Source organism: Anabrus simplex, chromosome 7, assembly GCF_040414725.1.
Source record: "Anabrus simplex isolate iqAnaSimp1 chromosome 7, ASM4041472v1, whole genome shotgun sequence".
Classification (NCBI taxonomy): Eukaryota; Metazoa; Arthropoda; class Insecta; order Orthoptera; family Tettigoniidae; genus Anabrus; species Anabrus simplex.
Window position 1 is genome coordinate 94,557,519 of NC_090271.1, and position 26,398 is coordinate 94,583,916.

The 26,398-nt window shown below is 39.3% G+C and overlaps 1 protein-coding gene across 3 annotated transcripts in view; it reads right to left on the reverse strand.

Moving 5' to 3' along the window:
- Positions 1-26,398, reverse strand: part of LOC136877291 (solute carrier family 23 member 2) — a 153,525-nt gene that overhangs the window by 3,378 nt on the left and 123,749 nt on the right. For 2 of the 3 annotated variants that reach the window (XM_067151219.2, XM_067151221.2), the window contains exons 12-14: positions 21,505-21,646; positions 16,088-16,208; positions 12,359-13,928 (exon numbers count right to left, since the gene is read on the reverse strand). In XM_067151219.2, the coding sequence (XP_067007320.1) occupies positions 13,841-13,928; positions 16,088-16,208; positions 21,505-21,646 (351 nt within the window). In that variant the 3' untranslated portion in view covers positions 12,359-13,840. Of the gene's footprint in view, positions 1-12,358; positions 13,929-16,087; positions 16,209-21,504; positions 21,647-26,398 lie in introns of those variants that run through there. The other variant, XR_010860749.2, reaches the window with a different exon arrangement.

Consider the following 26,398-nt stretch of genomic DNA (forward strand, 5'->3'; position numbering starts at 1 on the left):
CTCCCCAGATTTTCTCATTTCTTATTTTGTCTCTTTTACTCTTCTGTATCATACTCCTCAAGAACTTCATTTCGGCTGCCTGTATTCGAGTCTCATCCTTCTTTGTCATTTTGCAAGTTTCTGCTCCATAAATTGTTATGGGTATGTTATACATCTTGTACATGATTTGCTTTGCTTCCAATGGCAGATCTTTGTCCCATAACATGTTTCTTACACTATGATAGAAACAGCTTCAAGCTTGAATCCTCTTATTAATTTCAGCATCCAGTCAAACATTCTCCATTAATTCACTCCCCAGATATTTAAATGTCTCCACTACTTCCAGGGGCTTGCCTGCAAGTCTAATCTGACCTTCCCTTCCTTCTACCCTCTAGTCATAACAAGAGTTTTACTTTTCTTTACACTTATTTTCAATCCACATTCTTCGATCTTCCCATTCACCTCATCCAACTGTTCTTGAACCTTCATGTCATCTTCTCCCCAAATCACAATATCATCTGCAAATAACATGTTCATTTCTCTTCCTCCATATGCTGCTTTTGCTGTTCTCATGATGTCATCCATTATTATTGTAAACAGGATTAGTGATAGAACACTTCCCTGTCTCAGCCCACTAGTGATTTTTAACCAACTTGTCCTGCGAACTTGTGTTTGCATGCAACTACAACATTCCTTATACATTGCCATGATCATTTTTATTAATCCTTGTCCAATTCCTTTTTGCACAAGACTGTCGCAAACTTTAGTCCTGGATATATTGTCATATACCTTTTCATTGTCAATACTCCTATTGCTTTTCCATTTTTCCATTAGTTGTCTCATGATGAAAATGGGCTCTATTGTTGACCTTCCACTTCTGAAACCAAACTAATTTTTCTGTATCTGATTTTCAACCCTCAACCTTATCCTACTTTCCAATATCCTCCCCATTATCTCAGCACCATGGGATATCAGAGTAATTCCCCTGTAGTTCTTCAGTACTTTCTCATTGCCTTTCTTGAAAATTAGGATGGTTATTCCTTTTTGCCAATCCTCAGGGACCTCCTTATTCTCGCAGACAATCCTGAGAACTCGATATGTCCACTGCAGGCATACAGCTCCAGCTGCCTTTATCATCTCCACTAAAATTTCATCTATTCCAGCAGTTTTTCCATTCATCTTTCTTACTGCCTTTTCAGTTTCATTCATTGTAATTTCTTTATCCATTTCTTCATCAACTCATTGCCTTTCCTGGTGATCCATGGAATGAATATCATTATTTCTCATGTTCATCAACTTCTGAAAATACTCTCCCATCTATTTCTTATGGCTATGTTAACCCTAGAAGTGCCGAGTGTTTTTCCCTAAATGCCAGGCCATTTTCACATGGATTACACATTTATGTTTTTAACTAATTTATGCACGCTTAGATAGATAAAAATTAGACATGTAACATACCATATTACTCAGAAAGCTTTATTTAACGTGCATATATAAGTAATAGATAATTTACTTACTTATCTGGTGCACATCAGGTGATCAAAATTTTGGAAAACTAAAAATTTTTGTTCTCATATCTTCAAGTTCACTGTTAGTAATAAAAAGCATTCATTTTAAACGGAAACCTAATCCTATATTTTACATATAAAATGACTCTCGATTTACGCGAATTTGGTATGCGCGCCAATTCCGCGGAACGTAACTATCGTGTATAACGAGGTCTACCTGTACTAGTATCACTCATACCTCAGTCACTTTCATTTTGTCAAAGCCAAGGATAAAGCTGAGACAGATCAATGAAAGTAACAAAATTGCTCTAGCCCATACCAGAAGATGTAGTGCACTGTAAACACTAGGTCCTGCCAGCAAATACCTGCATATGTTTTTAAAAATATTGAGGCACGAAATAGGGATGCAGGTTTTATTTGAGTCAATGTTGGCATGTTTTTTCAAAATCAGCCTTCCTAAAATTAGGGTGCGGGGATTATTCGGTGGTGGGGATATTTACGAAATACGGTATTTATGCTGAGCAGAGTGGCCATGCATGTCAACGCACTATGGCTATAGAGCCAAGCTCTGCATTCGGGAGGTGAGTGGATTTGAATCCCACTGTCAGCTGTCCTGAGAATGGTTTTCTGTGGTTTCTCATTTTCACTTCCAGGCAAATGCTGAGACAGTTCCTATTTATAGGCCACAGCTGATTCCTTCCACCTCCTTACCCAATTTCTTTCACCATTATTCATTTCATTTTCCATTTTTTTTTTTTTTGCTAGGGGCTTTACGTCGCACCGACACAGATAGGTCTTATGGCGACGATGGGATAGGAAAGGCCTAGGAGTTGGAAAGAAGCGGCCGTGGCCTTAATTAAGGTACAGCCCCAGCATTTGCCTGGTGTGAAAATGGGAAACCACGGAAAACCATCTTCAGGGCTGCCGATAGTGGGATTCGAACCTACTATCTCCCGGATGCAAGCTCACAGCCACGCGCCTCTACGCGCACGGCCAACTCGCCCGGTCATTTTCCATTAGCTCCTCAACTGACATTGATGACAGGAAGGGCATCCGACCATAAAACCTTGGCATATTATTTCATCTCACATCAACCCCAACCCCACATCAGGAAACAGGACAAGAGGTAGGCACACATAGAAATATTATTTATGGATTTATAAGCAGAATTAATTTTGAATTAATCTACTGGCAACTACTTTGTCCTGGATTCCATAATGATGATCACTGTTGATCATGTTTTTTTATAACAAAAAAAAGTGTTAAAATTTGTTTTTGTACACACCTGCTTCCAACCTCACAGTCCGTATCTGGAAAGGCAAAGGTGATGTTGGTGAATGTGTCAATTACCGACCGATACATTTATCGTGTCAGACGATGAAGATTTTTGAATGTATTCTTGATCGTCACCTACGAAATATTGTACAAATTTCTGCAAACCAATATGTCTTTGTCAAAGGGATCAGTACAACTGATGCTATTCATACAGCCTGTCTCCTAGTGGAGAAACATAGAGAGAAAAATAAACCTCTACGCCTAGCCTTTTTGGACTTAGAGAAAAAGGCTTTTGATCGGATACCAGATAAGCTTCTTTGGAAAGCCCTCCGATCCCATAATGTTCCAGAAGCCTATGTCTGGTGGACCCAATTTTTCTATGACAAAGTCACCAGAGTGGCTCGCTGTCCGGTAGGGGTCTCACCCTCATTACCTATCATTGTTGGAGTTCATCCAGATGCCATACCCGTGGACCATCTTATATGCTGATGATGTGTTCCTTGCAGATCAGTCCTGAAGGAATCTGAAAAATCTCTAACCGCCACCTGGGGAATTGCGCTCTGTAGGGGTCAGGTTCTTCCGTTTACTTTTGGAAGTTAACCTCACCCACAATTATCCATCGTTAATAATAGGTCAGCCTGTATTGTTTACTAAATATATATTAGAAACTTTAAAGAAAAGAAGACATAGCCCCTTGCCCCATAATAAGTGTCAGACACACACACAGACCTAGAATTACATACTACCAAAAGAGGTAACAAACCCTTTTCAAAATAAGTACACTCGTTATTCGTACATGAAAACATTAGACACAGAGGACTGAAAGATCCAGGGGTAAGCCGGAGCAGAAGGCCCATATTACGTTGTCCCAACATGGGAAAGAAACAAAAAATGAATGGAAGCTAAGGCAAGCACTCCATAAAGATTACATTGCATCCCTAACTGAGCAAAATGCCCCATACAACAATGGCTAATCCATTCTACTAGATGACTAAGTTAAGAAAGTTAACTTATAAAAAAGGATTTAAAATATTAAATGTTCACAGAAATTTAGTCACCAAAACAAAATTGAGAGGAAGTTAATGAGGGTACCTCCACTCATGCTTCCTTAGATTTTACAAACCCATCAGGGTAAAGAAGGGAAAGTGAAGGAGTCCTACATGTTGTTAGAGTCACAGCCAAGATCCTATTTGTTTAATTTAGGAAGAAAGAAAATTGTAGACAGTTACATACTAAAAGAGAATGTAGAAACCTTCCCTAACACATAATTACATGGTTGATATTCTTCCTACCTTCTCAATCCATCTCCAGTTCAAACTTTCCCCCCAACCTCATGGGTCTGTACTCCTCTGTAGTACCAACACAAGTAACACTGCCACTCCTCAAATAAAGTGTATTCAAGTCCCAGAGAAAACCTCACACCTTATATAGCAATTTGGTGGAACTTCTGAGAGAGCGAGAAGGAAGGGAAGATACTGACTGGCTAACAGGATGCAAGGAAAAGGCCAGAAGGAATGATGTCGCTATACTAACAGTACAGGCAACATACATAAACAAAATCTTAATACAACAACAAATTTCTTCAAGTCCTACAGTAGTATTAACAGAGGTGCCCTCTGTTTGCAAAAGTCCAAAACGCTTCCAGCAGTAGCGACCTCTCTTTGCAATCTCCCAAACTTTCCAATTAGAGCGCCCTCAGATTGCCAAAGTCTGAACTCACTACATAAATAGTTCACAGTTATAAAGCATGGAGAGGAATAGTAACGTTGGCAGACAATATGAGAGCTTGAAGGGGCCTAACACATGGCTCAATAATAATAATGTAATTGATTTTACAACCCACTAACTACTTCTATGGTTTTCAGAGATGCAGAAATGCCAGATTTTTGCCCCATGGGAGCTCCTTTACATGCCAGTAAATCTAATGACATGGGGCTGATATATTTGAGCACCTTCAAATACCACCAGATTGAGTTAGGATCAAACCTGCCAACTTGGGCTCAGAAAGCCAGTGCCATAACGGTCTGAGCCATTCAGCCTGGTATGTCATGTTGTATACAAATCAATATATTTATCATAACTGTTTTGAACATGCATCATGCATGGTGTAAAGATATTTGGAATTGATCTACCAGTGTATATATTTTTTTTAATGTGCAAAATTTTGTCATAAAGCATATCTGATGATAAAAAGCATCACACATTTCTTCATTAAATAATTGGTCCAATTTACTTGAAGGGTCCTGTGCAAACATTTCCTTATATTTAAATTTCATAAATATATGTATACGTTCTTGCTAACATGATTCTTTGTATCAAACTGTATGCCTTATGCTCTGAAAGTTATACTTGATGTAGTTTGCAGTAGAGATTGACCTTATTTTGGCAAAATACATTTCCAAACTATTTCAAAATAAATTCCTCCAGTTTTACTGGTAGTCCTACATTTTCCTCTTCTTGTGTCATTTTGGACACAATTCTTCTTTCCTAGCATTTAGTCCCGCATTGGTGCAGCATCCACTTTTAAACATGCCATTCTCCACTTTCTGCGATCAAGGGCGTCAGCTTCAGTGATGCCTAGAAGATGCATGTCTTCCTTGATGGAGTCGAACCATCGCTTCTTGGGACGACCTCAGGATCGGGAACCTCCAGGTTCAAATTGGAGGGCTGTATGTACCATTGAGTCTACAGGGCTTCGGACAACATGACCATACCATCTAAGTCATGCTTCTCGCATCTTCTCTGGGATAGGTGCCACTCCCAATTGCCTTCGGACATCTTCATTTCTGACATGCCCCAGACCTACTGACCAACGTAACATTTTCATCTTCATACCATGTAGAACCTCCTCATGCTTCTTAGTTGTAGGCCAACAATTCCTACCCATAGAGTGCAACTGGTTGGACTGTGGATTTCTAGACTTTTCCTTTGAGGCGAGTGGGAATTTTCTTGTCGCATAGCACACCAGTGAACTGACTCCACTTCAGCCAGGTAGCATTTACTCGTGCTCGGATGTCTGGTAATGTCTTTCAATCTGAGGTGATGAGTGATCCGAGGCATTTACATTGATTGGCTTTAACTAAGTCTTGCCCGTCAATGCGAATACTATCAGCAGTCTGCAAGCCATATTCCCCTGAATGGTCTTTCCAAATTTGCAGGAGATTTTTCAGATTCCTTCAGGACTGATCTGCAAGGAACACATCATCAGCATATAAGGTGGTCCACGGGTATGGCATCTGGATGAACTCCAACAATGATAGGGTGAGATCCCTACCGGACAGTGAGCCACTCTGGTGACTTAGTCATAGAAAAATTGGGTCCACCGGACATAGGCTTCTGGAACATTATGGGATCGGAGGGCTTTCCAAAGAAGCTTATCTGGTATCTGATCAAAAGCCTTTTTCTCTAAGTCCAAAAAGGCTAGGCGTAGAGGTTTATTTTTCTCTCTATGTTTCTCCACTAGGAGACAGGCTGTATGAATAGCATCAGTTGTACTGATCCCTTTGACAAAGACATATTGGTTTTCAGAAATTTGTACGATGTTTCATAGGTGACGATCAAGAATACATTCAAAAATCTTCATCGTCTGATACAATAAATAAATAAATAAATAAATAAATAAATAAATAAATAAATAAATAAATAAATAAATAAATAAATTAGCCGTATGAATCCCCTAAGGGCTATGGCCCCCTGCAATGCAGGGACAGTGCTCAGTTTAGCTCATCAGGTGAGCAGGTCCTGAAGAGCATTATTATTTTGGTTAATCTGTAATTTGTTTCATGATAACGAATTACCGCATATTGTACACTTATGTGTAGTTCACCCCCGAGTGAATTTAATGGTGTTTTTCTGGAACAACAATTTGCGAAAACGCACTGTTGCATTAATGACACGTGTACCCTTTTATCCCAGGGAGGGTTCAGGTTGCTTCTAGGTGAAAGCGTAAACTTGCACTCTTCGTTCTTGCATAGCTTCTTCTCCGAATGTTGTAGACGTTTCTTGTAATTTCTTGACCTTATCCTCCGTTGAAATTCTCTTGACATACATTACAGGTGCATATCCTCCTTCCACTAAGTGTTATGTGATGAGTTATCATATCACTACTTCATGCAAACGTCTGTCTGTTTGTCATTCGTCTTGCTATTCTCCCGAGTGCTCAGAAGATGACCATCACGGTATCCTCTTTGTCGAAGCATACAATTGTATGTTGTATTCTTCGCCTCTGTCCTGAGAACGTACTTCAACATATTTTACACTTGCACGGCTTCTTTCCGCAGTGTACGCGAGGATGATAATTTTATATTCACCACTTCATAAAAACCTCTTTTTATCAATTTTACTGTATTATGCCATAGCGATCAGAGAGGTGACCTTCAGGTCTCTTTGTGGGAGCGCACTGTTGCATATTTCACTGCTGCACAATATCTATAATATGTGTCTTGATCGACCTATATTATCACAGGGCTTGAGCAAAGGTGTATCCCATAAGGTCAGTGATCTCTGCACACAATATTTCCCAGCTCTTACCACTCTTGCCTTATCTTTGCTGTTCTTGTCCATTGTTTTCCTCCCCATCCCACAAACAAGTCTGCCCATCTAGTTCTTTGCCTTCCCACGTTACGTCTTCCTTGTCTGGGATCCCACATTGTCATTTTGTAGGTCCATCGATTTTGCTCCAGTCTCGCCATGTGTCCTCCCCATTTCCACTTTAGCTGATCGGCTGTCGTTCTGCGGAAGTGGCGTGCAAACCGAATTTGCATAAAATCGAGAGTCATTTTATATGTAAAATATAGGATTAGGTTTCTGTTTACTCACATAAAGCAGAGATTCTTAGTATTTAAAAAAAAAAAAAACCATTATCATGTTTCTGAAACACTGAAACACACAATAATAAACTAAAGTCTGCATACAAGCTCTTGGCTTTAGCTTGAATAGCAGCTCCAGAAAGAGGCATGTGTTGTTGGTTGTGATGCTCGATCCTATTCATTCTTTCCATCGCTTCCGAGCAAGATTTGGTCACTCCAGTCACATTAAATTAGTAGAAGGTTGAGCAGTTTTTTTGAATTGATTCTGCATTGTCACCAATAGTTCTCACATAGGATTCACAAAGTCCCAAAGCAAGCTGAATGTCAACACTACGCTCACGTTTCTCAAAGCTGTCCAAAACTTCTAACGTTGTTTCTAACGAATATGACTTTGCTACACGCTTCTTTCCTTCGACAGTCACACTTTCTGTCCTTTTACCCGGCGTTTTAAACATGAAACCTGTCAAGTGCAACTTTACAGCTCAACTGACTGGAACTGACTATTCACGTCTCGACAAACACGATAGAAGATGCACATAGATATGCGCTTGCAGCGTTTAACTTTGGCGCGCGACGTAGTGTACGTTACAGAGTTCAGCATGCATGTCTATACCCGCCTTAAGGCATTACAGCTTCCACGTACTGTTACCAGATGGCTGCAATAGACTTAAAACCAAAATCACGTATATGCGAAATCGCGGAAAACGAATCCGCGTATAACAGGGTTTAGCTGTAATGCCATTCCTTCTGCAGCCAGTCCCTGTTATGAATGGTGTGAAAATATTGCTCATAGGGTCAGCTGGTGCATGCATTTCAGTGGGCTTGGCAGACTGATATGTAATAGCAACTTCTGGCTCGGTGAGGAAAGCAACGGGAAACTACCTCACTCCTCATTTCTCTAGTACGCCTCTTCAGTGATGCCTAGGCCATCTATGACAGCTGATGGCGGAGCTGTTGAGGATCCAACCAGCCTTCGGGCTGAGGACTAAACATACACATACAACATGCGGGTATTATTCGCATAAATACGGTAATACTTCTGTAATATCATTAACTACTAATTATTCATAACTGAACATTTCACCATGCTAACAATTTCATCAGTTATGGGGTTACTTTGTGCCAATCTGAAAGTGAACAGAGTGGGGCCTAAAAGGTGTAGATATCATCACCCTACCTCAGGGTGATTTGATACAGCGTGTTTTAGTGACTGATTTGAGACAACATTGTTACCCAAGGAAACTAGAAGAAAGTTATTATTGCTGAAATATTATGCATACACCTGAATATCTCAGTATTCCTAACATTCCAACAGGACACACTTTCATCTGGTTGTCATAGTATAGGCCCTTAGGTATATACTTGCTTCAGAACGAGATGATTCTAAATTTAAATTCAAACATAATAAACACACTTCCTTGTTTACAGAGGATATTTATTGAAAATAGCAGGTAGGGACCCTCTTCGGAGGCAGCCCTACCCAGGGAGTGGCGCCCCTGCCTATGTGAGTCCCAGAGCACACTGACCCGGTGTGTAACATCTGGTATGGGTCCCAGCTCAGGGTTACGAGTGAAGACCTCAACGGCATCTACGGCGGAGAAGGTGGACTTCGGTACGGCGGAGATGGCGGAAGGGGCATACCCGTAGCGTCTGTACTCCAGAGGAGCGGCTACGAAAGGCGTCTGTCTCCATGTTAGGGGCGGCCTAATTCTGAACCTGGCAGTAGGTATAAAATGCCTTTGGGTGTGGCGAGCCCATCGTAACAATAGCCTATATGGACAAAGCAGATATGGTGCCTCGGAAAAGGTTAGGGCGTCCCCTGCTAAAAGCGACGCGCAGCTCTTCAGGTGCTGGGGGAACTGTGAAAAATGGGCAACCAGCACCAAACTACATCAAAATTGCGACAGTTAATGTACTGACACTGACGGGAAAGACAGAAGAACTGGTGGACTTCATGATAGAAAAAGATATAGCCATACTTGGACTGTGCGAGACCAAGAAGAGAGGTACAGGGGAGATCCCTCTGAGAGAAGGATACAGGCTGTATTACAGCGGAGGACCTGTAGCAAAAAATGGAGTGGCCATCATACTTAGAAGAGAAATCCAAGAATATCTGGAATATACAAAGTACGTCAGCGATAGGATGATGATGATGAGACTCCAGTTTGAAAATGGCGTGAAAGATCTATTTCAGTTGTATGCCCCACAAACGGGTTGCATAGATGAACATCTAGAGGACTTCTTAGAGGAAGTGGAGAGACAGATAGAAGATAAGGAAGTACTATTGATGGGAGATCTAAATGCACAAGTTGGAATGGAAAGACAAGGAAAGGAAGATGTTATAGGGCCCTTTGGATATGGAAATGTAAATCCAGAAGGCGAGTTGTTGGTGGATTTTTGCATGAGGAATCAAATGATTGTTGGAAACACCTGGTTTAGGAAGAAGAACAGTCAGAAGATTACAAGGTATGGCTGGGGAGACAGACGAACAAAGACCATGATTGATTATATAATCGTAGAGAAAGAACACCGGAAGAACCTTGTAGATGTAACAGCCATGCCTGAAGAAGCCTTTGGTGGAGATCATAGAGTTGTGATAGGAAAATTGAAAGTTGGAAAGATTCAAAAACCCCAATTAAGAAGAGAGAGAAGAATTAAAGTATGGAAGTTGAAGGAGAAAAGCGTACAAGAAGAATTTCAAAGGGAAATAATACCCTTGGTACCCAGGACAGAGGTGGGGAATGTTGAAGAGGAATGGAAAAGATTTAAGGAAGCACTAGTTGGATGTGCAGAAAAGGTGTGTGGTAGAACATCAGGAAATGTGAAAGACAAAGAAACACACTGGTGGAATGATAGGGTAAAGATTAAAGTGAAGGAAAAGAAAATGGCATGGAAGGCATGGAAAACATCTAAGACTGAAGAAAGTAGAAGAAAATATGTGGAGGCAAAGAATTTGGCCAAGAAAGTAGTGGAGGAAGAAAAGAGGAAAAGCTGGGCCTCATTCACACAGAAATTGAGAGATGATACGCAGGGCAGCAAGAAATTACTGTATGGTATCTTAAGAAACAAAAAGGGAGATCAAGTAAACACCAGATTTGTGAAGGATGAAGGTGGCATAATTTTAACAAAGCCAGAAGAAATAAGAAATAGATGGAGAGAGTATTTTCAGAAGCTGCTGAACATAAGAACGGATGACAGTCATTCAATGGACGACCAGGAAAGACAATTAGTTGACGAAGAAATGGATAAAGAAATTACAATGAATGAAATTGAAATGGCAGTAAGAAAGATGAAGAATGGAAAAACTGCTGGAATAGATGAAATTTCAGTGGAGATGATAAAGGCAGCTGGAGCTGTAGGCCTGCAGTGGACATATCGGGTTCTCAGGAATGTCTGGGAGAATAAGGAGGTCCCTGAGGATTGGCAAAAAGGAATAATCATCCCAATTTTCAAGAAAGGTGATAAGAAAGTTTTGAAGAACTACAGGGGAATTACTCTAATATCCCATGTTGCTAAGATAATGGAAAGAATACTGGAAAGTAGAATAAGGTTGAGGGTTGAGAAGCAGATACAGGAAAATCAGTTTGGTTTCAGAAGTGGAAGATCAACAATAGAGCCCATTTTCATTATGAGACAACTAATGGAAAAGCATTGGGAGTACAGGAATGATATGGTGATGACATTCATTGATATTGAAAAGGCATATGACAGTGTCCCTAGGACGACAGTTTGGGACAGTCTGGTGCAAAAAGGAATTGGACAGGGATTAATAAAAATGATCATGACATTGTATAAGGAATGTTGTAGTTGCGTGCAAACACAAGTTGGCAGGACAAGTTGGTTCAAAATAACTAGTGGGCTGAGACAGGGAAGTGTTCTATCACCAATCCTGTTTACAATAGTAATGGATGACATCATGAGAACAGCAAAAGCAGCATATGGAGGAAGAGAAATGAACACGATGTTATTTGCAGATGATATTGTGATTTGGGGAGAAGACGACAGGAAGGTTCAAGAACAGTTGAATGTGGTGAATGAGAAGATTGAAGAATGTGGATTGAAAATAAGTGTAGAAAAGAGTAAAACTCTTGTTATGACGAGAGGGGAGAAAAAAGGGAAAGGTCAGATTAGACTTGCAGACAAGCCCCTGGAAGTAGTGGAAACTTTTAAATACCTGGGGAGTGAATTAATGGAGAATGCTCGACTGGATGCTGAGATTAGTAAAAGGATTCAAGCTGGAAGTTGTTTCTATCATAGTGTAAGAAATATGTTATGGGACAAAGATGTGCCAATGGAAGCAAAGGATACTATGTACAAGATGTATTACGTACCCATAACAACTTACGGAGCAGAAACTTGGACAATGACAAAGAAGGATGAGAGTTGAATACAGGCAGCTGAAATGAAATTCTTGAGGAGTATGATACAGAAGAGTAGACGAGACAAAATAAGGAATGAGAAAATCCGGGAAGAAATTGGAGTGGAAAAAATGAATGATAGAATAGAGAAGAGCCGACTAAGATGGTTTGGGCACGTAAAGCGAATGAGCGACGAAAGAATGCCAAAAAAGGTGATGGAAATGCAAGTCCAAGGAAGGAGAGGCCGTGGACGACCACGATTGAGATGGAAGGATACCATCCAACGCAACATTATAGAAAGAAACCTGGACTGGGACACAGTGTTGGAGGAGGAGTGGTGGAAAGACCGAAGAAAGTGGAGGGGAACCATATTTGCCCCTACCCGGCTACAGCTGGATAAAGGGAAATGATGATGATGATGATGATTTATTGAAAATCAGTTATATCAGTTTTTATTTGGGATTTCATGACAGGAAGTTACTGTCACACTAGAAAACTGCTTTAAGATATTTCAGCATCCCTCCAGAGTTATAACTTATGGAGTCTTTACTCTCAACATGACTGTGCTCCATTGTACTATAATATGCAACACAGATGTGACACTGCATTGATGGAATGGATATTTACAAATTCACTGGAGATAAAGGCCAATAGAAATGCCATCTAGATCACTAAATCTCACATCTATAAACACATGTATTTGAGCAATATAATCAGTGCTATAAAAGAAAAAAACACTCGTGGGCTTAAAATGGATTTGGTTCAGATACTGTGCAATAGTACATTATTAATTGCCTAGGATGCCTCTTAATATATTAACCGAGAAGAAAATATGCTTGAAAAATTAAATGATAAGTATTTATGGTAGTGTTCTTAAGGTCCATTGTAAAATAGTTCACCATTATTCATGAGTAATGCATCTTTTAAGAGCAACAGTAGTTTAGTTGATGGAAAACTGAATATGTAGCAATATTCTTCAATGGGCTGACTCTTATAACCTAGGTTCTTTTACAGTAAATTCTTCCTTGATGAAAAGAGCATAAGAGATCAGAATTAATCCTTTATATCAAAACATCCATCTTTATGTAACATGCAACTCACCACTACAACTTTTAATCAACACTTTATCATTTATGGGATGACATGATTCTAAAACTGGCCAAACTGATGATGTTTAACAGCTATTTCATACCAATATTGACCTATGGTATTGATGCATGCACCCTCCCAAAAAGAGATTCGTCAAGACTGCAAGCATCAGAGATTAAATTTCTTAGATCCACCATCCAGAAGACCAAGATGGACAAGTTAAAAAATGAGGAAGTGAGGAAAGAAGCCGGAATAAAGATATCCCTATTAGAACGAATCGGCACATCCAGACTACAGTGGTACAGGCATGTGATGAGGATGGAGCCTACAAGAACAGCCAGAATAAATTTGGAAAGACAGGTAGAGGGGGAAAAACCTGCATCCCAATGGATGGACATGATCAAGGTTGATCTAGTTACCAGAGGATGGACAGTGGGTGATGTTCTCTATGACACGTTGTATATGGACAGGAAGAAGTGAAATAGGCTCATGAACAGTACGCACGAAACTCAAACTGTACAATGATGATGATGATGATGATGATGATGATGATCTCTATGAATTAATCACCTTTTCCACTTTTAAATTCTTTTAATTTGTGTTCCAACTTTTATTCCTTCTTCCTGGAAGATTTCTGGTCTTACAAACTGTTACTAACTCAGAATTTATCTGTCATTTATTCTTGATTGTTAGAATAAGGCATGACAGGACACTTATTTCTCATCTTCTTCTTCTTCCCCTTCTTTTTATTATTATTATCCTTTTCCTTCTCATCCAGTCTCTTCTTTCCCTGGCCCAATCAATTCGCTAACATTGCATTTCATCAATGAGCCTTCTTGTCTCCACCACAGAGCCTTATTTTTCTTGGAATAAAAGTTGGAGAGAAAGGTAAGTACGATGTCCATTTCCACCTGAAAAGTACCATGAATGCAACTTTAGTTCTTGCACAATTTTTTATTTATTTTAACATTATTTTAAAATGGCATTATATATGTATTTACATAGAAACAACATGCATTACCAAGGACTTATATTTAAATATAGAACTAGACACTATATACAAATTTGAGAGTGTAAGTATCTCAAGCTTGTTTTGTTTTTATGTGGCTGTCGTAGTTTTTGAGTCTATCCATTACAAACAAATATACATATTTTTCCTCTTTATAATATTAGTATAGATGACCTGTTAATTTTATGTCAAGTGAATGTTTGTAGATTTCTTTATTGTGACGTTGATTGATATTTTATGAACTATTTTGTCATTTTTGAGTTAGTTTATGGGAGCTTCATTCATTCCATTCCTGACCTGAATGAAAGAAACAGGCTGTGGAATTTCATTTTTCATGTCTTAATGTTCATTTTATAAATTGTGTTTGATTAACTCAAAAATATTATTTATTGAAAGAAAACATATAAAGAAAAATCACCTTTAAAGTTTGAGGACAGAAAAATAATGAGTGTTCCTTGTTGAATTCTCCATTAATGAAGGTTTAAAATTCTATAATTTTATGATATTGTGTACCATTTGTAAGTTTTCTGTCAGTGCATTCCTATGTGGCAAATTGATGCGCTCTATCACTTACACAAAATATGTGCATTATATTTCTTTGTTACATCAGTTCATCCATAGCCTGTTTTCAGTCATTTGACTGGGTCAGGAATGGAATAAATAAAGCCCCCATCTAGCGGTGAGGATAGGAATTTTGCCGGCTGTCAAAGGCTGTCGCACTCCTCTGGGGCAATGATTAATGAATGATAGATGAAATGATATTGGAGAGTGTTGCTGGTATGAAATATGACAGGGAAAACCGGAGTACCTGGAGAAAAACCTTTCCCACACATGCTTTGTCCAGCACAAATCTCACATGGAATGACCGGGATTTGCACCTTGGAATCCAGCAGTGAGAGGCCGGCGCGCTGCCGCGTGAGTCACAGAGGCTTTTCTTTGTTACATTAGTAAAGATATAATTATTTTTTGACTAAAGATTAAAATTATGAATATTCTGAAAATGCCAATATTCAATTTCTGGATCATTAAAGCAATGTTTCCTAAAATTACAATTTACATCAATGCATATTAGTTTAACTTTCAAATGGTGTTATGATTTTTCTGTCATTAATGATGTTATGAGGTAGAAAACAATACCAGTTTAATGCAACTGTGAAATATACTTTATTTTGTTATCACAAATGTTTATAGCTGTCTGTGTGGATCAATGGTGAAGTGTCGGACTCTGGATCCCAAGATAGTGGGTTCAAACCCGGCAGAGGTAATCAGACTTTTGAAGGGTCCATTCCACACTCCATGTTGTATGATGTCGGCATGAAAAAGATCTCTGGTGACACATTTGGTGTTCACCCGACAAAATTCATTAAAAACTCAGCCATAGTCGTCCAAGAGTGATTCAGTTTGCTCTGCCATTTAATAGGCCTAGAGGGAAACAGAATGTAAAAACTGACAAGCAGACAGCCAGACGGCATCTAAGTAGATTGTCTGCATATGATAGCAGAGGCCATACAATTATTATTACAAATGTTTATCAATTGTCTTTTAATTTGCATGATTTTATCATCAATATAAGATAAATAGTAAGGTAAAATTACGAGTGGAAAGTAATTTAAAGGAGCTTAACAGAAAAATTAACTGAAACAGAATTATGAAAAATAATTATTATTGTAACAAAAAATGTTACAAACATGTTATCTTATGCATAAATGTGAAAATATTTCGTATTTTGCATTTAGATATCATATTTCACAAATATCCAATATTCAAACCAAAATATAAACATTTACGACATAGTGGAAGTCAGTATTGGCACCGCCTGAAATTATGGCTATGCACGGGGAAAAGAGATGACTTTACAATGCATCCACTTTGCCATGTGTTGACCTTGAGCTGCCCAAAAGGAGCAGAGAATGTCCAAAAATAGACGGACAACCCGAGGAAGTGTTAGAGGAATACAGTTTCAATGGTATCAAAAAAAGACTCCACAAGATCATTTGAGGGTTAAGGATGGTTCTGCAAAAGGAAATGATCATTATGAAAGAAAACAATGTTAAATTGTACCTCTTTAGAAGACTCATTCCAATTGGGAAGTCATATGTGCTGGCAACGTGCTCCTCTCCAGCCTCGGAAACTAACTTCATCTGATCTTGCCAGGCTAAGAGGCCTCTCTCCTCAGGGGTTCCTAAAAAGATAATCACAAATATCACTCCAGAATACTATCATCTCTTTACTGAAATTCACCATCAGATGTTAAGTCCTACTTGTGGATAAAAAACAAATGATTTTCATCTTTAGAGGGATCTATGACTATAAAACATGAAGAACTTTTCCCATTCTCTGCGACAGTGGTTTCGATGCCTCTTCATGACAAATTTATCCAGGTGACGAGTAGGGGTCAAGTATTTATTACCTAAAAAGGTAGTAAATATGCAAGCAAAAAGATAAATATGTTCTTAAAAAAAGGCAAACCAATACTAATTTTTTTTATTATTTGTTTTTTTTTTACAAGTTGCTTTACGTCGCACCTACACAGATTGATCTTATGATGACGTTGAGACTGGAAAGGGCTAGGAGTGGAAAGAAATTTGCCAGGGTCTTAATTAAGGCACAGCCTTTGCCTGGTGTGAAAATGGGAAATTACGGAAAACCATCTTTAGTACTGCCAACATTGGGGTCTGAACCCACTGTCTCCTAGATCAAACTAATACTAAAATTGCTTACATATTTCCTTAGTATTAGTGACACTAGTGCTTCATTTAGGGATCCTTTTTCTCCTTTTGTGTTTGTCCTGTGTTCCTAATCTGATGCCTGTTGTTTAAAGGGGCCTAACATCTAGGTCACTGGCCCTGTTCCTAAACTTTTACCACCTTTTTTATTTTTATTTTTTCCTGTGTTTATCTGGCTTTCTTCTTATTCTACACTTCCCATACCAGAACATCTGTCATGATCTGTCAAGATGTTCTCGAGTGAGTGTGGAAGTCTACCCTCCTGATAAAGCTGGGAAGCAGATGCAAGCTTGTTGGGGAGCTGAAAAGAAAGGGATGTAGAAGAACTGAGATTGATGAGGAGACAGACAATGTTTGAAGAAGATGTGGAGATTGTCCTCAGTAGCAGCTTTTTGGAGAACATATTAAATTTTTATTCACATTATTCAAATTATTTAAAAAAGCAATTTGTACAAGCCTGGTTGTCTTATCAGAAAATTCTTTCCTATACTTTCTTTAATTATTAACAAAATTATCAGCGGACATACGCACAAAATGTCATTCGTCCTGGCTAACCAATTTGTATAGCGCTACAGCAGATAGTGGAGACTTTGCATGTGCTGTAAGGGTAGCAGGGGTTTATATTTATTTATTTATTTATTTATTCATTTATTTATTTTTCCAAGGTCATGAACACTTGAGTTTTGACTCACCCGCTTGACGCGCACATTCGTCAGTCTGGCATTCTCTCTTCACTGTCTGTTAGTTTCTCAGCATGCAGTCAAATAATTTTAATTGTATAATCATGCCGTACTTCTATTTAATTCTAATAAATGCATAATATTGATCCTTTGTAGAAAGTTTTATTGTGTAGTATTGGATCAAAATCTTAAAAAACTATTATTAGCGCACCTAAATTGATAAACTCTCAACTTTGATCTCTCTGTCGAAATTCGCTCAGAGAGCATCAAAATCTTACCATTTTGTAGCTTGTTTCTTCAGTTTTGATGTACACTTAAGAAAATGGAAATTGCAACACCATGAAGACATTGGTCGTTTGTGTTGATTTTCAAGATATGGAACGATGCCATGTAGATATGTAAACGATCAAAGTTTCAGACCCATTGGATTGTTGCTACAGGTCTCCCCACGTGATTGGTCGCGGAGGAATCAACTCCAGTATACGGACTCTGGTGTAGCGTAGTTGACTTGCAGTCTGTGCAGTAAAGTGTTCCATCAAACATGCCTCGACAACAGAGAAGAGCACGCTATCAACAACTGTCACCGTTTGAGAGGGCTCAGATAATTGGGCTGTGTGAGGCTGGATTGTCGCTAAGGACTGTCACTGCACATTTTGGCCGACAGGCATCTACGGTACAACGTGTATGGCAACAGTGGTCAAATTAAGGTACCCATACTCGAAGACCTGGCACAGGCCCAGTGCAACAGACAACTGTGAGAGGGGATCGCCGCATCATTCGGATGGCCCGGATGGAACCCCATGCAACAGCAGCACAAATTTGAGCAGCTGTGGCACCCCACGTTACACAACAAACTGTTCGTAATCGCCTGCGTGCAGCTGGCTTACGAGCTCGTGTCCCTGCAGAAGGTGTTCCATTGACCCCACAACAGCGACGTGTAAGGCTGGCCTGGTGTCGAGAAAGATCGACGTGGGTTGTCTTTAGTGATGAATCGCGCTTCTGTCTTGCCCGCAGTGATCGCCGGAATCGTGTGCGCAAAGTACCAGGGAGAGGGGCCACCCAGATCTTATTGTCAAGTGGCACACAGGGCCAACACCAAGCAATATGATCTGGGGAGCTATTGGCTTTAATGTGAAATCACAAGTAGTGCTTGTTGAGGGCACTATAACTGCTCGACAGTACGTTGTCAATCCAGTGGTTGTCGCTATGATGGCGAACATTGCTAATGGGATGTTTCAGTATGACAATGCCCGGGTTCACACTGCACGCATCTCCAGGGAAGCTCTCCACGACATCACAACCTTAGAATGGCCCGCCAGATCCCTGGACCTCAGTCCTATTGAGCATTTGTGGGACATGATGGGTCAACAACTGGCCAACTGTCCTCAGCCACCCACAACTCTGGAACAACTGACCCGTGCAGTGCAGCAAGCATGGGCCACAATTCCTCAGGAAGCAATCCAGGGCCTTATTGACACCACGCCTCGACGGATTCATCATTGTATTGCAGCTCGTGGTGGGCACATCCTGTATTGATTGTTGTCCAAACTTGCAGTCAGAGGGACCTGAAAGTGTAATCATCAAATCACAACTGAACACTCGTCCTGCATGTTGAATTGCAGCAATGTAGCACCACTCCTTCTGGGTGTTGCAATTTCCATTTTCTTCAGTGTATATAATTCCCCACCCCCACCTCTGTCTGCTATATCCTACAAACCCGGGTGTTGTTTGTTGTCAGTATATTTTTTGCCCCTGCACTTTTAATCCCCAATTGCTGCTACTGATTGTCCTTGTCACCTCTTTTTGTTGCTCCTCCTTCCCACATTGACCTGACATTGTGTTTATCCAATTATGTAATCTTTTTCATAATCCTATCTTTCTATGACTTGACCTGTTGTTGTGTTATTCCTAATATGTGTTCATATCCAAGTTCCTATCTTTTTACAGCACTGTGTGTGTGTATTTGTGTGCATGTAAAAATGCATCTAGTGGCTGTCCTTACTCTCCCTCTGGATGGGTGTGGTAGAATTCATTCATGGCATCGCCTGTCTGTCATAAGATAAGTACAGTAAAGAAACAAACAAATATCCAATCAAGTCAGAAAGACAGACAAACAGAGAGAGAGAGAGAGAGAGAGAGAGAGAGAGAGAGAGAGAGAGAGAGAGAGAGAGAGAGAGAGAGAGGAATACAAAGGAACACACATATACTGTATAATAGCATGATTATGATGTGTTCCTTTCTTATTTCCCCCGCCATCTCTGTCTGACTGTCTGTCGTAAGAGACTACTATAAGGGGTAACCCCCTTCTCCTAAGGCTCTCACTCTGAAAGAATGGGTGAGTGGCCATGGGGCTTAGAGCTGAATCTGGCGTTGTTGTATCAGGCTCCGCGCTTTCATCTCCTATCAGACTTCTCTTGGTCAATTCTTGTTCTTTTCCATTGCCAATGATATTAGATTTGCAAGGCCTTGGGTGTCTCATTCGCAGTCCCTTAATGGCCTTGTTTTTGCTGATATTTTCCTTTATTGAAGGGTCACACCTCTTCATTTTCCCTCTTATTAGTGTGAAGAGAGTTCAGTTGCCAAATTATACTTCCTCTTTAAACAATAATCACCTCCAGCACCACCAATACCACTACCACTGTCCATACATTGGGCCTAAGCTCAGTGGGATTTTTCTAGACATGATTGATGTTTCTGTTCTCTGCCAGCCAGTTAAGGGTATATAGCTGAACTGGTAAGGTATGTGGGAATGAACAAGCCTACTCCCGAGGCTTGTTCTATTATTGTCGAAAGCAATCCCTCCTTTTCTTCTTCTGCTGACTTCCTATGTCTAACACAATTGAGGGCTTTTCTGTCAAGGTGAACTTCCTTCTCTCTCTCTCTTCCTCTAATCGTTTAGTCGATTCTGACTCTCCATGACCCCATGAACTAAAATATGCCAATTTCTTCTGTCCTGCACTGCCTCGCAAAGATTTTCCAAGCTGGAATTTAGTACTTTTGTGATGCCATCAATCCATCTCATTCTTTGCTGCCCTCTTCTCCTTGTGCCTTTGATCTTCCCCAGCATTAAGGTCTTTTCTAATGATTTGTGTCTTCTCATGATGTGTCCAAAGTAACTTAGTTTTTGTTTCAGGATTAGGGCATCTAAGGAACACTCTGGTTTTATTTGCTGTAAAACTGATCTATTTGTTCTCTTTGCAGTCCATGGGAATCTAAGGATTTTCCTCCAACACCATAATTCAAAGGAGTCTATTCTATGGCGTTCAGCTTTTCTTATGGTCCAGGTCTCACATCCGTACATCACAACTGGAAAAACCATGGCCCTTACTATACGGATCTTTGTTGTTAATGTTATGTCTCTACTCCTTAAGATATTGTTGAAATTGGTCATTGCCTTTCTACCAAGTAGCAATTGTCTTTTGATTTCATGGCTACAGTCACCATCAACAGAAATCTGTGAGCCAAGATAGTTGAAAATGGAGACTACAGTACCTCCATTTTTTCTCCTCCTACATGCCATGAATTGACAGGTGTAGTTGCTATTATTTTTGTTTTCTTGACATTCAACATTAGTCCAGCCTTTTAACTTTCTTCTTTCACTTTCAGGAAGAGGGTTCTTAAGTCTTCTTCATTTTCTGCCATCAGGACAGTATCATCTGCATATCTCCCTTAGCCTTTAGTAATTCCCTACTTCATCTAACCCACAGCAGATCAAGTACTGGAATGCCTCATCTGCCAACTGTGCCATTTTGAAAGTTCCTCTTCTCCATCAAAACTGCCATTAAAGGACTTCACCATAAGCGTGGCAAGGGACCCTTACAAAGCTTTACCTTTCGGGCCAGTTGAACCAAGGTTTTTTTTTTTGAAAGGTGTTACTCCTCTAATTTGTGACAGGCAAAACCTGGACTCCCTCATACTAGGCCTAGACTGGCATAAAATACCATGGTGAAATTGTTTAACAATAATTTCCTACAATGTTTACTTTAAAAAAAAGTGTTTAATTATTCTTGTTGATGACTCTATGAACTAAAATATATTAATGAATTCAGTCTAGGACACACGGTGTATTTACCTGGTATAAGATTATCAAGGAAACAGCCAATGCAGCCCCCTACCAGTATGCTTGTACTGAACAGGACTGTCAATATGCTATCAAGAACCTCAACTCCAGTCTGGATGCTGTAGGGATGAGCCTGCATCCACTTCGGTAAGACCTGTAATATAAAATGTTTAACAATAGACAGAGATGTAAGAATTATAATGTAAAATATGTAATACTAATGAACAGGACATTAATAACTTAAAGTCATTTATACAAAGATAGGAATACCAAAGGGAGCACATACTAGGAAGAACACAATGACAGATCAGCACAGAAAGAGGGAGATACAGAAACAGAACACAAAAGGACAAGGACAATTTCCACATCTTCATACACTGCCATCTTGAAATAGATTTGCTCTCTTCTCACCAATCCCAGTTTTTCTACATCTATCTCTTCTCAGCCCCCGATGAGTTAGTTTCCCCTTCCCAGCTTCTTCAGGTGGGTACACTTCAACACTCATTGAGGGGCCACCTGGACAGATCTTCAGTGTTGATGTGGGAAGCATAGGACAATTTGAAAGCCAGATAAACACAGAAAAAGGGGAGAGAGAAAATTATATAATGATGAATGTAGGGGTAAAAAGCTAGGAATACAGGACAAACATGAAAGGAGAAAAGGAACCCAACGGGTCAACTTGTTTGTTCCTTTCCATTGCGTATAGTGACTCACTGGATTCCCACATCAAGACATACTCTAATTAATAATAATAATAATAATAATAATAATAATAATAATAATAATAATAATAATAATAATAATAATAATAATAATAATAATAATAATAATAATAATAATAATTTTATTGGCTTTTCAGAGCCTCCGTGGCTCAAGCAGTAGCGCGCCAGCCTCTCACCGCTGGGTTCTGTAGTTCAATTCTCGGTCAATCCATGTGAGATTTGTGCTGGATAAAGCAGAGGCAGGACAGGTTTTTCTCCGCGTACTCCGGTTTTCCCTGTCATATTCCATTCCAGCAACACTCTCCAATATCACTTCATTTCATCTGTCATTCATTAATCATTGCCCCAGAGGAGTGCGACAGCTTCGGCAGCCAGCACAATTCCTATCCTCGCCGCTAGATGGGGCTTCCTTCATTCCATTCCTGACTCGGTCCACTGACTGGAAACAGACTAAATACCTTCATCACCAGCAGCGGCGATTGGGAATTAGAAGTGGAGGGGGTGAAGTATGTACCCGGTTTTGTGGGATATAGCGGGCTTGGAGGAAGGGGTATATACATCAAAACTGGGAAGAGAAAAGCTACAAAATGGTACATTTTTTGATGCTCTCTGAGCAAATTTCAACAAAGAGGTGAAGGTTGACAGTTTATCAACATAAGTTTGCTAATAATAGTTTTTTGAGATTTGATTCAATACTATACAATAATACTTTCACCAAAGAAACAATATTTCACATGTATTACAATTAAATAGAAGTACGGCATGATTATACATTTAAAAAACATTTATTATTTGACTACACATTAAGAAACTAACAAGACACTAAGGAGATGCCAGACTGATGAATGCGCTTGGCATGTGGGTAAATCATACCTCAGTATCAAGCTGCCTAGGTACTTCAAGCTCTCCACTTTCCTCAGTTGTTCCCCACAAATCATTGCAGTACTCCAGTTGTTAGTCTGTCCTTCTTCCTGGTTGTGAGCACCATCTCACCATCTCACTCTTCTTTGTACTAAATTTCATGCCATATCCTTGTACTAGCTCATCCCATGCACACCTGGACTTGATGTTGTATCTAGTTAATTCTTATTTTGTCCCTCCTCATATTTTTGGGACCATAGCACTTAGATAATTCATTTGCACTGCTTGAAGTCTGCCGATATCTTTGCTGGTTGGGTTGCAGTTTTGTGTATCTCAAGGGGACTTGCTTATCCCAGAGGAGCTTTGTTGTTTGGTAGTACAACTGTTGTACTTGACAGTACTTCAATCAGACTCTTGCTGCAGATCACTAGATTATCTGAAAAACTGAAAAACTTTAAACTCAGTATTCTTAACATTTGTTAACACTTTCACGCTGCTCATTTTAGTTGTGCATGGAGTGAGGATACTGGTGTTTTTTTCCTTCTCTTTTGCTATGCAATAGAACCTCTATTTAGTGTTTCTACAGGGACCTGATGTTTTTAACCTTAAATGGGTGTTTACCTTAAATCGAGGTTTCAGTAGAAAGCACACCTTTTTTTCAGAGATCTTTGCTTGTATTAACATAAATTGTACTATCATACATTATTTACACAGAGCAGCAGTAAAACAAAGAATTCTACCCTACAACTGTACTGTAGTTACAACTTTGTATGGTTTGTGCTGATGATTACCGTACTCTTGTGTTAAACTGTCCCTGCTATCTAAGCAAGAGACCTGTATTGCACTATAAGTAGCTTTGGCTCAGACTGTTCTTTGAAATAAATACATTGTTCTTTGAAATAATTTAATCAAATAAATAAATGCTTGGGTCCACCCTAACAAATTTGTTCGTTTGCATTATCATCCGATAACAGACCTATGCTATTTGCTGAACCCAATTGCTGAAGCACATACATAAGGAAATGTGGTTGCTAGATGATGAATCCTTATCATGCACATGCATCTTCATTGTACACTGTTACATCTTTCAACATTCAGTCCGCAAGCCTCTGCGAATTAATTAAATACTTCCATAATCCTCTTTTGGTAACAAGCTCTGTAGCTTGTTTTACACTGACCAGCAAAATTTATGGATCACTTGAATTTTCAAACGAAAAAGCATGTTAAATTGAGAAACATTTGTTTTATTACTTACACTCATTATTTCCATATCTAGATGTCACGCACCTCACACATCCACCTGCTTTTCTTTTCTTGGACCCTAAGACCAGTGTTCCTTTTTTTTTCTGCAGCTGAACTAACCTTGCACACTCTAGTTGACCTTGTCTTCTTCTATGTGCTGGGTATCTTGGATAGGAAGTGCTTTGTTGTCATACTTGTGGCAAAAGATACGGTAGTTAATGTAAAATACTCTCTGTACTGGAGCACTGTCGATAAAAGAAACTGACACCTATTTATGAAGTCTGCTCATAGCAGCATTTCATTTTATATTATAATTTTCTGCTTTAATTTCTGATCCAGAATTGATCAAAATCTCCGTAATGTCATTGCCGGACAACTTACCGGCAGCCGTTTTACTCATGGTACTCTGCCCGATAGCAACCAAATATCACATGTGGTTATGGGTGACACAAGTAGTTTCCAACAGTTTCTGTGACCTAGTGTTATTTTTTTTTTTTGCAAGGACTTGAAACCCAGTGCCACATGATGAACAAGTGGTGTCATTTAAACTAAATACCTGCCATAACACTAACAGTTAAAACGAACGGTGTTCAGGCATAGAGCAGAAACTGTTAAGTCTCTTAATAGTCTCCATTATCTCATCCATTTAAAATGATGTGAAGCATGGACACTGATTGCTGCAATATCAAAAGTCTTGAGCATTTTTAACAACAGAAACATTGTTCAACATGAACATCGTTTTCCAGTTTTTGTAGACTCCAAGGCACTGGAATTTTGTCCAGCAGAAGTTCTTTAATGTGCCAGTAAATCTACCAAAATGAGGCTGGCATATTACATCATCAAATACCACGATACTGAACCAGGATCAAATCCCCTACCTTGGACTCAGAAAACTAGTGTTCTGCTGTTTGATCTACTCAGCCCAGCAAATTTGCTTTGACTCAGCTGTATTTGGATAATAGAAATGATACTGATGATGATAATGAGTGGAAGAATTAAAATTCCTTTATGGTTCATCTATTTATATAACTACTGTAGTAACAAACCTCATACAACTTTCTGTAGATTATTGACGACATTGTCTTGGAGTGACACACCAGGTTTTCTGTTTGTTCCTTCTGTCCTCAGCTTTGAATACTTAAGAAAAAATTGCCCAACTGGCTGCCTGATATGAGAGTACCTCATGTTAAGAATACTTTTGAAATCTCACTAGACTCTAGCTCTTTATCTGCTGCATTTCTTACTATGCAAGAACCCTTAACTGCATAATTAAATCAAGATTTTACAAAAAATCATTTAAAGTGGTTATTTATATATTTCAAGCCATAGTAAACAACATAAAATTATAAAATCTATCCATTTATTTCCCTTGTGGTCCACCCTGTTGTCCTTGGTTCATTCATCATTACTAATATCCGCCACTCTGGTACAGCTTGACTATCATCATTGCTGTTATTTTCTACTCATCTATAATTTTGTAGATCATCACTATCATCACCACTTTGACCATCCATATTTTAAAATAATTCTGAGCCCAAAGCTGCCACTGTTTTTTTATTACTAATATTTTACTGCATGTTCATAGTTGCTCACTAGTGCGACACACTGGCCAGAGAGCAGAGAGGTATGTTGGAAGGCGTGCAATAACTAGGGCCCGGATTAAAATGCGTATGCGCATATGCAATGTCATATTTTGACATATTTTGAGGCTTAGTGCATATTCTTGACCTAACAGCATACTCCGGTACATAATGTTTGAATTTAAGGTCAATTACAAGAATAAAATAAATCTGTTTTGTACATCCTCATGCCTATTTTATGTGCATCCCTCAATAGTTGGCATTTTCGACTCTCTGTGTAACGGCACTTTACTTTCACAACTGAATGCCAACAGATAGCTTAGGTGTGCGTAGGCAGGCTGGACTTCCCTGAATTCCTTTCTCTACCACAGCAGATAATAATCTCAGGGGGTTGGGCACTTGGTGACAGAAGTATCTTCAGTTCACTAGTTATGTTCCATTTTAATACCCTGTTCTAAAAATGCCTAAGGAAAAGAGCACCAGAAGAGATTTACTAAATCA